The sequence below is a fragment of the Sorghum bicolor genome, chromosome 1 (assembly GCF_000003195.3).
Source record: "Sorghum bicolor cultivar BTx623 chromosome 1, Sorghum_bicolor_NCBIv3, whole genome shotgun sequence".
NCBI lineage: Eukaryota > Viridiplantae > Streptophyta > Magnoliopsida > Poales > Poaceae > Sorghum > Sorghum bicolor.
The window spans coordinates 77957386-77970118 of record NC_012870.2 but is presented as its reverse complement, the minus strand read 5'-3'; the positions used below and the strand labels follow the sequence as shown (position 1 = coordinate 77970118).

General features: G+C 39.0%; 1 protein-coding gene across 2 annotated transcripts; it reads left to right on the top strand.

Moving 5' to 3' along the window:
* Positions 6408-10843, top strand: LOC8085523 (protein NPGR2). 2 transcript variants are annotated; one of them, XM_021451702.1, is made up of 6 exons: positions 6408-6860; positions 7337-7607; positions 8157-8406; positions 8496-9712; positions 10000-10150; positions 10327-10469. In XM_021451702.1, the coding sequence occupies exons 2-6, from the start codon at positions 7365-7367 to the stop codon at positions 10332-10334; spliced, it is 1869 nt and encodes a 622-aa protein (XP_021307377.1). In that variant the 5' UTR covers positions 6408-6860; positions 7337-7364; the 3' UTR covers positions 10335-10469. The 2 variants fall into 2 exon arrangements, with proteins under 2 accessions (XP_021307377.1, XP_002468546.1); XM_002468501.2 differs by having other exon boundaries at positions 6428-6860; positions 10322-10843.

The window sequence follows — 12733 nt, the reverse complement described above, 5'->3', positions numbered from 1 at the left end:
GTTGGTGAATGGAGCTGGAGCACTGCAGATTAGCATCTCATGGTTTACTGTACATGAGAATTAGTCTCTGCTTCTGTTCTGAAAATCATGGCTGCGATTATATTCCATTCCATTTCATGTCTAGCAACCTGCAACTAGAACGGTCGGATGATGGTCTCACCTCACACCCTTGTGAACAAAGCTGTTGGACTGGCACGGCACAAAGGTAGGCACTCCATGCTTTTCTCTGCCTTTGAGCCTCTGAGTGTATCTGTACTTGCACGAGTTCTTTCCCCAAATGAAGCCGTATTTTGCTTGGCGCGAAAAGTTTGAAAGACACATTGCCTGATTGTCATCAAAGTTGCTTGTACCAGTAGCACAGAGGCTGCAGATTCACCAGACTGGTCATCATATAGAACCTCGTTGGACCATTTGACAGCTCCGGCTCGCTCTTCCGCTCATTAAATTTGCTTACACTTTTGCACTGAGGTGTATATTTCGTTTTTATTATTATATCAATTTCATTTTTATTTGATAATTATTATTTAATTATAGATTAATTAGGTTTAAAAAATTTATCTCGCGATTTATATGCGAACTATGTAATTATTATTGTTTTTGACAATATTTAATGCTCTATGCATGTACCACAAGTTTTAATGTGACGAGCAATCTTAAAATATTTTTGATTTTTGGATGAACTAAATAAGGCTTTAGTTCTCTCTAAAATTCAAAAACTTTTTAAGATTTTTCATTACATCAAATCTTACTAGCAAAAATTTTAAATATAAATTAAAAAATAACTAATTGAACCGAGAACGTATGTAGAACTGCATTTTTCTAATATATAGCGGCAGTAGCAAAAGCATTTGAACATACGCGGCCGTAGGACACCGACGACACGAGCACGAGGAATTCAGGATCCTCTCTGTCTGTGACCTTTTCAACATTCAAGGCCTCAGAGATGCCCTGACAGGAAGAGGCACAGAGCTCCATTATCACACACGAGTTGAGCAGAGCAACAGTGTCCTGGCCTGCTTGTCTTCTTTGCGGGAAACGTTTACACCCATGTACCAAGTGTGTACGAGTAGTCAGTCCTTCACCCTCGTGCACGGGACGCGATATTGTCACGATGCCCGCATTCACCTTGCGAAAATATGCCTCCCCAAAACAGATACACACCACTATCACTTGCTTTTATTCCGTAATCTAAGGCTTTGTTTAGTTCTAAAAAATTTTATATTCTTTGTCACATTAAATCTTACGACACATATATAAAATTTTAAATATAGATTAAAAATAATTAATTTTATATTTTATTTGTAATTTGTGAGACAAATATTTTAAATTTAATTTATAATTAAATAATATTTATCAAATACAAACGAAAATAATATAATTTCTATTTTGCAAAAAAATTTAGAACTAAACAAAGGCTAAAAAAAAAATCTCCGGTAGATCTAGCCGTGGAACGGCATCTCTGTTTTTGCAATGAACATGCACTAATAATGAGTAACAGCAGCAAGAGTGCAGAAAGTGCCTGTTCCAACTACGGCCCCCTCCCTTTGGATCATAGGATATGAATCCTATAGGAATAGGGAAACTATAGGAATATATATATCAAACATATCTAATCCTAAGTAATATAGAAGACCTTTAGTTAGATCATAGGAAATTTTCTATGAAGTCGTACTTCATGCTTTTTTTTCTATGGAATTGAACTATATGAGTCCAATCCTATGTAATACTTCCTGTACTTTTCCTATGAACCAAAGAGGAAGGAAAAATTCCAACAATTCTATCCTACAAAATTCCTTTGTTTCACCCTTGAACCAAAGGAGCCCTAAAGGGTTTGGCTGTGATTGTTAAAGTTTAACAGGTATTTTAATATTTTTATTTTATTTAATAATTATTATTCAATTATAAATTAACTAGACTTAAAAGATTCGTCTCGTAAATTAGAGCAAGTATTATAGTGGGCTGTAAGCTAGCTAAGGCCTTGTTTACTTCCGAAAAAATTTTATATTTCGCTACTGTAGCACTTTTGTTTTTATTTGATAAATATTATCCAATCATGAACTAAATAGAATCAAAAGATTCGTCTCGTGATTTACAGACAAACTGTGTAATTAGTTTTTGTTTTTGTCCATATTTAATGCTTCATGCATGTGCCGTAAGATTCGATGTGACGGGGAATCTTGAAAACTTTTTGGATTTCGGGGTGAACTAAACAAGGCCTAAATGCTGAGGTGGAGGAGAGAAGAGAGGAGAAGCAGACTGTAATCTTACAGCCAGCTTAGTCACAAGAACCAAGAAACTTTGTGAGAGAGATAAATGTGCCATATATTAATAGTGAAGAGCTAGCTATTATATGCGTGGGCTGGGAAGAAGGCTACAAGAAACTTTATAGCCAACAAGTAGACTATATTATTAAACTTGCTCTTAATATCCCGTCCTATTTTTTAGTTTTATAAATAATTTACATTTATTAGTATTTGATACATGTACCGACAACGAACAGTCCCTAATTATTCACTGCACTGAATTTATTTATTGCTCGGCCTCCAATAGGAGCAGGCCGGAACTGTGATGAGGACGTGGGTGCTGTGCTGCACAGTGTCATTAACACCTGGATCGAGGTTGATTTCTGCAAGAGGGGAGGGAAAGCGAGACAAGGGCGTTGTTAGTTGTGAAAAAAAATCGTATCCGTTTCGTTTGTATTTAATAATTATTGTCCAACTATAGATTAATTAGATAAAAAATTTATCTCGTAAATTACAGATAAACTATGTAATTAGTTTTTATTTTCGTTTATATTTAGTACTTCATGCATGTGCTACATGATTTGATGTGACAGAAAATTTTGAAAAGTTTTTAAATTTCGGGGTGAACTGGCCTTGTTTAGTTCGAAAAAAATTGTTTTTGGCTACTGTAGCATTTCGTTTTTATTTGACAAACATTGTCCAATCATGGAGTAACTAGGCTCAAAAGATTCATCTCACAAATTACAGATAAACTGTGCAGTTAGTTTTTATTTTTATCTATATTTAATACTCTATGCATGCGACCCAAAATTCGATGTGACGAAAAATTTTAAAAATTTTTGGAACTAAACAAAGCCTTAGCCAACGACGAAGACGACACCACTGCATCTGGCGCGCGCCTGCATGGTTGGTCGTCCTCGTCTCGTCGCTTCCTTCACCCTGAGCCGCAGCAGCGTCAAGCTACTCCTGCATGTACTGATCGGAGATGGATGATCGTGAGGAGACGCTGCCATGCACTTGTGCCCATGTTGGTCATGTATGCATGCCTTGTTTAGTTTCCAAAAAGTGCAAAAAATATTCAAGATTCTTCGTCACATCTAATTTTACCGCGCATGTATAGAGCATTAAATATAAATAAAAATAAATGCTAATTGCATAGTTTATCTGTAATTTGCTAGACGAATCTTATGAGCATAGTTACTCCATAATTAAACAATAATTGTCAAATACAAATGAAATGCTACTGTAGCGTTTGCCAAAAAAATTTCTGCAACTAAGGTTATGTTTAGTTCCCCACCTAAATTTTTTGTCATCCATCGTATCGAATCTTTGGACACATGCATGAAACATTAAATGTACATAAAAAAATAAACTAATTACACAATTTGTTTGAAAATCGCGAGACGAATCTTTTAAGCCTAGTTACTCTATGATTAGCCTTAAGTGCTACAGTAACCTACATGTGCTAATGATAGATTAATTATGCTTAATAGATTTGTTTTGCAGTTTCCTGACGAGCTATGTAATTTATTTTTTTATTAGTTTTTAAAACCCCTCTCGACATTCTTCTGACACATCCGATGTGACACTAAAAAATTTTGATCTCCAATAAACATGGCCTAAACAAGGCCTTGTATCACATAGCGGTGCGGCGCTCGAGGCAGCTGCTCCTGAATCCTGATGATCAGCTCGGCAGGCTAGGAAAAGTAAACGTGGCACTGTGGCAGTGAAGTTGCCGGTGCATTCATGCTGATGCTCCCAGCCCAGCTGCGGTAAAAAAGGTCGACGTCATTGACCTGCTGTGTACTACCTGTGTTCATATCATCTTGCAGGTCTTTGGATGCCCATGTATTTTGACATTGTGTGTCAGGGTAGATTGGTGTAAAATTTAGTTTAAATTCCATATTAACTCACTCCAACACATATAGATTGAGATAAATATATAATCATTCAAACAAACCTATGGTAATTCTGGATGCCTGGGAAACGCCTGAATTGAGCCCAAAGTGCGTTCAGCCCTCGCCTCTTCTTGTGTTTTGAACGCCACACACTCCTCTAAGGGAAGAATTGCGGCAGGCGACGTCTCGGTTGCTGCGGCTGCGTTGGTCTGACTCTATTTTTCATTTGGGAACGCAGTTTTCCAAACGAGAAATGAGGCCATGTTCAACGTTTCATACTACTACTAAGGTCTGGTTTAGATCCAATTTTTTTTTGAATTTTGACACTATAGCACTTTCTTTTTTATTTGACAAACATTATTCAATCATGGAGTAACTAGGTTTAAAAAATTTATCTCGTAATTAGTTTTTTTCATCTATATTTAATGCTCCATACATGTGCCGTTCGATGTGACAGGAAATCTTGAAAAGTTTTTGGCTTTTGGGGTGAACTAAACAAAGCCTAAGGTTCAAGCACAACAACTTTCGGAAATGAATAATACATGGTTTGCATAGCGCAAGAATTTACCCTTTTTATTTATTCAATTCAAAATGTTTTCTGAGCTTTCTTTCTCGCCCTTCTTTCTTTGTCCAAATTTCTTGTTTGGATAAAGTGGGCGCTTCAATCTTCTTTTTTCCTTGTTTTATTCAAAAGATAATATTCGAATTTGTTCTTTGGATCAAAGGGGGATGCTAAATCTCATACGCCTCAATTTTTGAAAACAAAATCTCACAAGAAGCAAGGATGTCAAATGCAATCAAACACATAGGAGTCTCTTGAGATCATAATTCAGATGCACTTCAAACACATAGAAGCTGTGAGAAAGAAGCAAGGATATCAAATGTTACCGTGTCATTTTGCAAAATTTTTTGAACTAAACAAGACCCGAATTGCAGGTCTAATTGTGCCAACGCCATCCTGCTGCTTTTCCACTGCACAGGGCAGCAAAGCAGGCCTTCCGGCCCAGTCCGCCCACGGCATCAGCCCAGAAATCTCGGGCCCGACCGACACTCGGTTGAGGCCCAAGCGTGCGGTCAAAGTTAGGCCGGAATGGGCCCGATCCCCAACGAGCAGTCAGTTGGCTGGGCAACCTGGGCTGGAGTGCGGTATACTCCATGACACGTGGGTCCGTGCTGGGACAGCCTGTGCGTCCCGCTAACCCAGGCCAGGCTGCTGCCCCTCGATTAAAAAATCGCACGCGTGGTCGAGCGGGACCCACGTACGGAGCGCTTGGACCTTGGAGAATATGGAGATGCAGAAAAAGTCCCGCAGGGCGTTGGATGATTTCAAATTAGCCCTCCAATTTTTCAAAAGTAACTTGCCATCCCTACGTGCGCCTTTCAGCTCCCCTTCGCGTAAATAAAAGGGTATTATTTTAATTTTGTCAGAAGTACTTTACTCTCTCTATCCTAACAAAAATCTTTGCTAGTATGTAAATAGAAAGATATTATTTTAATTTTTCCTAAAGTACTTTACTCCTCCGTCCTAATAAAAATCTCTGTTTCGTAAGGAGTCAAAGCAAGTTTGATCATGTAATTCAGTAATTGTATCATTAGATTAATTATAGAATATTTTTTAATAATAAACCTAGTTAAATTTTAGATTGTTTAACTCCTCGAGAAATACAAGTTCAATTATATAGTAAGTCTAAAATTGAATTTATGAAAACTTTATTTTAAATAATTTATGATAGAAAAATTGATAAAAAGAAAGATATTAACACTTTACGGCTTGCGTCACGATAATATAGAGTTTGGTGTTTAGAGATATTAGCGATCCCAGCATCCCAAATTTTCTTCGAGACATTGGATTAATTATGTGTTGTAAACACGTTTATGGTCCTTGTTAATGCAATGGCCTCCTTGTTAAAGCAATGGTCAATGCGGTGCCCTTAAACTCTAGAAAAACATCCCAATTCAAGGTTGACGGAATATAATCAAGTTTTTTTTTGACAAAACAAATCTGATCAAGCTTGTTAAAGCTGAGCTCGATCAATGCTTGAGGAGTTGAGTTGCAGATGAATATCATTCCACAAGTTAGATAATGAGCAAACTTACATATTAATTAATTAAAGTGCAAAGCAATACAAATAGCATCTTACATAAATAAATAGTATTTGTCAAATTATAAAATAACAGTAAGCATTTGTTATGGAATTAAAAGAAAAATACAAAAAAACATGTGACGAGCCTCAACGATTCGAGACCTGGATCAGGCTTGAGCTCAAACTCGAATTAACTTTTCACGACCTTTAGTTCAGCTACCTGGAAGATTTTATAATTGCGATAACACCCTTCGTTCTTTGAAGTTTCAATTCAACCAACTGGAACCAACAACAGAATTCCTAGCGGGCGTCAGGCGGAGTCTCCACCGCGTTTCCTCGGATTTGGCTCCGGAATTGGAAGCGATCGACGGAGAATCGCTTGTCCCCTCTCGGCTCCCCGCCCGCCTCAATCGCTTCGCCCGTTCCGTAACCCCCCACGGCCCGGCGATCGCTCTGGGTCCCCGATTCGGCCAGTTTGGTTCCAATTGGGGCCGGATTGGTGCTCGGAGGGATCAAGCAGAGGACAAGATCAGGGTTTGATCGGCGAATTCGTTTGTCTTGGCGGAAGAAAAGCGGCCAGAAACCGAGGCCGTTCCTTGTGCGGCCAAGGCGCTCGAAATTCGTCAAGCTAATTGGTAATTCCAGCTTGCTATCTGTATAGAAGAAGCAATAGGCTTTGTTTTCTCTATTTTGTTCTTTTATATATTGCCATGGTGACCCTCTCTAGCGCATGAATCCTGTGAGCTCTGCAATTCGTTACTATTGGAGTTTAGGATGGGATTAGCAATAGATATTTTTAATACGCTTCTGCCTGACCTGCAAGAATATTTGGGCAAAAAATATCATTCAAGTTTATTCAACTTGTGTGCTGGCACCTAAATTTCTATCATTCTTTTTATCATTACTGCTCTATTGGACTTTATGCAATCGTGTCCCAAACCCTTCATTGCTAATTTGCTACTTGCGGTTAGTACTCTGAACTGAACTCTGAAGCATGCTCCATTGTGATTAGCTTATTGCATCGGGCAATATACATGTGGTTTCTGTATGATAGGCGATAGCTGTAACATGCTTCTCTGAAGTTACTCTGAACCATTGGTATTTGCAACAGGGAAGGAGACTGAACATGACACTGCAGGATGAATGGTAGGAAAGATAGGGGGAGGTTTAGCAGATTTATACACCGCTTGTCAGTGCAATGCCTGTGCTCTGGGGATCAGACGAACACGATGGATCGGGCAATCCAATTATCGGAGAACATAGACATAAAAGATGGCATGACCAGCCGGACTCCAAATCCTGTGGCTGGGCGGCATGTCAATAATGTTGGCATGGAGGAGGTTGAGTTGTCGCTACAGGGAGGTGGCTCCCTTAATTATGAGGTTGGTGCTCCATTTTATGGCATAATAACCATTATCGTGAAAAAACTTACAGAGCTCAAAGTGTCCCCAAGACGGTATGTAGCCGCTGAAATGTGTTCCTAGGTTATGCTGTCTATGCCTGTCCCGTATACAGGAGTCAAGAAATCACCTAAATAGTTTCACATAAGCTTTTCCCTTATGGAACTGTCAGTTGGTATATGCTGGTTACAAACTATCTTCCTTGGTCTTCCATTTCCTTCCTATTTTATTCTTCTGCATACAGCTATTTATCATAAGATGTTTTATTCTAAATCTTTTGATCATGTGCACTCCAAGTGTATCACAAACAAGTGCAGTAATTAAAGTTTCAGAAAAAGGTGCAGTAGGTAGATAAGCAACCACAGCTGTTGCATCTTTTTGTATGCTCATTGTAACAACATTTAGATTTTTTGTTTCACTTATTGAGTGCATGTATTGATGAATGATGTAATGTTTTTAAGACCAATAGCAATCAAAATTTCAATGTTCCATACCTGATAATGTGTAGTGCAATGGTTAAAACAATTTCAGGAAGCAAGGGCATTGCTTGGAAGGGTAGAATACCAAAGGGGACATATTGAAGAAGCACTTCGCGTATTTGATGGGATAAAGATATCTGCACTAATTCCTGAGATGAAAAAGTCTGTCGTTAGAAAAGTTGGCCAGCAAAAGCCTCGCCCACATTCCAGTTCTCTGACAATGCCCTTCCATTCTGTTACTATACTGATGGAGACTATATATCTTAAATCTCTTGCACTGCATGATCTTGGAAAGTTTGAAGGTATATAGCCCCAACTTTCTTTGTACTTCTTTTTCTCATTTGTTCAGGACTACTTCAAACATAACTCCAACTAAAATCTGGTTTTGCAGAAGCTGCACGTGAGTGCAGTGCAATATTGGATATTGTGGAATCTGCAGCACCTGAAGGTTTGCCGAGCAACTTTGGAAATGATTGTAACTTGAATGAAACAATATGCAGAGCAGTTGAGTTACTTCCTGAGCTTTGGAAACTAGGAGGTTTTCCTCTTGAAACTATCTCTTCATATAGGAGGGCTCTTGTTAGTAATTGGAACCTTGATGCAAAGACCATTGCTAAACTACAGAAAGAATTTGCTGTTTTTCTACTATACAGTGGCTATGAAGCCGGACCTCCCAAGCTTCGATGTCAATTGGATGGTTTATTTGTACCTCAGAATAATCTGGAAGAAGCTATTCTTCTTTTGTTGATTCTATTGGTGAAGTTCAATCTTAAGAGGATTGAAAGGGATGCAACTGTGATGCATCACTTAAGTTTTGCACTGTCCGTGTCAGGGCAGTTGAAACCTCTTGCTCGTCAGTTTGAAGCACTATTACCTGGTCTTCTAGACAATAGAGAGTGGCTGTACATTGTTGCATTGTGCTACTTAGCATCAGGTGACGATTTAAATGCACTGAATCTTCTTAGAAGGGTATTGAAGTCTGGAGAAGATTCAAACAGTCTCAAAGAACTTCTCCTGGCTTCAAAAGTTTGTGGCGAAGACAGTGCTCATGCTGGAGAAGGAGTTTTATATGCTCGTAGAGCCCTTGCCAATCAGCATGGAGGTTGTGATCAAATGGAGGTTGTTGCAGGCCGTTTGCTTGGCATTTCCCTTTCCAATCTTGCTAGATATGCTACAACTGATATAGAGAGAGCTGCTCAGCAGCATGAAGCATTGGAGGTGCTTGCTAATGCTGGAAAAAAGATGCACAGCAGAGATTTTGGGACAATATACAGTCTCAGCCTTGAAAATGCTGTGCAGAGAAAATTAGATAGAGCAGCTCATTATGCAAAGAAGCTGTTGAAATTAGAGGCTGGGTCAGAATTGAAGACTTGGCTGCTTATAGCTCGAATAATGAGTGCCCAAAAACGATTTGAAGATGCTGAGTGCATTGTAGATGCCGCATTAGATCAGGCTGGGAAGTGGTCTCAAGGAGATCTATTGCAAACCAAAGCCAAAATTCAGATTGCCCATGGGCAGTTTAGGAAAGCAATTGAGACATATACACAGCTTCTTGCTCTGATCCAACTTATTGTGAAGAGTTTTGGTGCTGGGATTTCTGTCTTGCAGGTGGGTACCTATTATCTTAAATTTGGAATAATTTTTGAAAAATAAGAGATGTGCATACTATTTTTATCTTCCATGCCCTATACCAGATTGGTTTGAGGAATCAAACATCTTTTATGAATCATGACAGAAAGAATACTGTTGCATAGGAATAAAACAAGCTGTGACTATACCTTTTTAAAACAAGGGAGAATATAGTTGTGTTAGTTAAGTGTAGTTGTGGGACTAACATTTGAAAAAAAAAAAAGAAGAAAACTCTCTTAACAGTCTTGTGCAACTATTTTTTGCAGGGAACTAGGACTGATAAAAGTCTGGAAATAAAAACATGGTATGATCTTGCCCTTTTGTACCTAAGAATGTCTCAATGGAAGGATGCAGAACTTTGCATATCCAAAATAAAAGCTATCAGTCCATATTCTCCCTTGGCTTGTCATGCTATAGGTGATTTCTCTTCTCCATTTTTATTATGATTGTCCTGTGCTTAGGATCTTAGCATCGTGTATTTTTTTGTAATATTAGTAAGTCGTCTTCCTTAATTCATGAGGCTATAAAGAATCATTTTCCCAATATCTTGCTATTCTTAGTATTTATGAAAAAAAAAATTGTATGCAGGAAAGCTCAATGAAGGCAAAGGTTTTATGAAAGAGGCTCTGCGAGCATACTCAACAGCGTTAGACCTCGATCCTAAACATGTACCGAGTTTGTTATCAACTGCTACTGTTCTTCGACAGCTTTATAAGAAGCCCTTGCCTGTTGCTAGATGCTTCCTAACTGATGCGTTGAGACTAGACAGAACAAACCATGTTGCCTGGTTCAACCTTGGCTTACTCTATGAAGACGAAGGTGACAGCGCAGCGATTGAAGCTGCTGAATGTTTTAGGGCTGCTGCACTTCTTGAAGAAAATGCCCCGGCAGAACCTTTCAGATGACATATATCAACTCCTTAGAGGGAAACAGACTGTAACTAACTCTGAATCTCAACATGTTTACAGGAGTGGCTATGTTATAGGCAACTTTCACACAACGGTTTTAACTTTTTTCAACATTTTTGCAGTGCAGTGGATGTGTTAACAAAAAAATTATGGTCGATTACCTGATTAATTTTTTTTTTATAAAAATATGTGCAATGAGGAAGTGAGTTTGTACAATGTATGCCAATTTATAACAATAATGTTCTCAATCAGCTCTAGAGAAGAATGTCAGGTTCATGTGAAGAAGGAAATCTTGAACAAAATGGACCGACAAATAGCTGATCCTTTTCAAAACCATAGATGAGTCCACATACCATACATAGCTACCAAATTCACTGGACCAACCGACAGAAACAATAAAAAATCATTAAAAGACTACACTTCAAGTAGGGATGGATTTTAACGCTCTGAATATTAGCACTCCCAATTTGCTATCAAACAATGATACACACCGTGTTTCGCACAACCAGACTTTATTTTGCAGCAAATTAGATATAGCTGTACATAAATGATATGTAAGCACTCTCTCTACGACATAATCGACACCAAGGATTGTTCTCACGATATGTGTATTTGGATTAACGATGAGGAAGAGTTTAACACGGAATTGAGTAGATTACAAGGCGAGGGTGGATCCGGACGCGGCCGGCCTATTCTATCCTCATCTTCCTCGTGTTCTCTTTCGTCCACTCTCCCCTGTTCTCCACGCCCCAAGTCGTTCACGCCATCCAGTCGGAGCCGTAGTATTTAGGGTTGGGCTTCCTAACCCGTGTGTGTGGGCTTCGTCTCCTTGACCGGCCCATGTAGAGAGCTCGTGGTCTCCTTGTCGGCCTTTGTCTTCCTGGCCGGCCCAGGTGGAGAGCTCACGGCCTCTTGAATCCTTCCCGCCTTTGAGCTTTCCGCCACAGAGGGACCCTGACACGTGGGTCCTGACTCTGTGGCTCCTCCTCGCTGGAAGCTGGATTCATCTACCGGCAGCTCGTTGTCTGTTATTTCCGGCAGGTCCCAGTCGACTTCGACTTCCTCCTCCTCCTCCCCGTCGCTTTCCACTAGTATTCCGCTTTCAGCTGCTCACCGTCGGAGCCGGCAAAAGGATCCATGCCATTATGCCAACAGCTTCAGCAGAGAAATATATCAGAACCGAGGATACCAAACGATTGACACAGTAATATCACAAAGAATGAAGTTAAATGCACTCCTGTCGCTCTGTTTTTTTACTCTGTTTATGACAAGAAAGTCAATTACTCTTATTTATTTATTACTACTACTTGTAGGTATTGTGTACTTGATGGCCATGCAGTAACAGGACAGGTAGGAAGTAATTCTGTTATTTCATGATAATCTATCAACATGCGCAATTAATCAAATTTCTGACAGATATTAATTGACTCTGCTAGTGACCAACAAACAGCTAAACGAAAAATCTGTAAAAGGTTGGTAGCAGCATTCAGAGAAAATGGATCCATGATCATGGCACTGCTACTTAGAAGTGACTTACAGCAAAGTATCGGAGCTGAGGACAAATTAACATAGAAACGGATCGGAGAGCAACAAAATACTAGTAACATGAAGACCACAATAAACAAAAGCTAAATGCAACTGGAGATTGTCTTGTTATTCTGGTATGACAAGAACAGTTAAATGCACAGTAGTGATGTGTATTTGCTGTCAACGCGATAATATCAATAGGACACATCCTATAGTAGCCGGTAAATCTGATTTCCTGGGAAAGCATGCACAATCAAGTTACTGAGATCAAAGGATACTGCTACTGATCAACACAAATTGGCCTAACAAAAATCTGTAAAAGATTAGCGCAGCTTTCATGAGCATGATTATATCTAGTTTAAAAAAAAACTATCATCCAAGATCTTTAAAAACAAAAAAAGATTGTCTGATCTAAGTGAGACATACAAGTTGTGCAGGTTTGTGCATAGTGAACCACTACAAAATTGAGCTTATGCAACACATTTACACATTGATGCTGACGATAATGCAATTGAAGTCATCTGCGCCTGATTTTGGTTATGAGAACAAAACCAATTAATTAGCT

Bases quoted from the DNA above. Each gene is read 5' to 3' on its own strand.
- LOC8085523 (XM_002468501.2), top strand. From the start codon at position 7,365: ATGAATGGTAGGAAAGATAGGGGGAGGTTTAGCAGATTTATACACCGC. The intron at 7,608-8,156 runs GTTGGTGCTCCA...AAACAATTTCAG, and splicing joins GTGGCTCCCTTAATTATGAG to GAAGCAAGGGCATTGCTTGG. The intron at 8,407-8,495 runs GTATATAGCCCC...CTGGTTTTGCAG, and splicing joins TGATCTTGGAAAGTTTGAAG to AAGCTGCACGTGAGTGCAGT.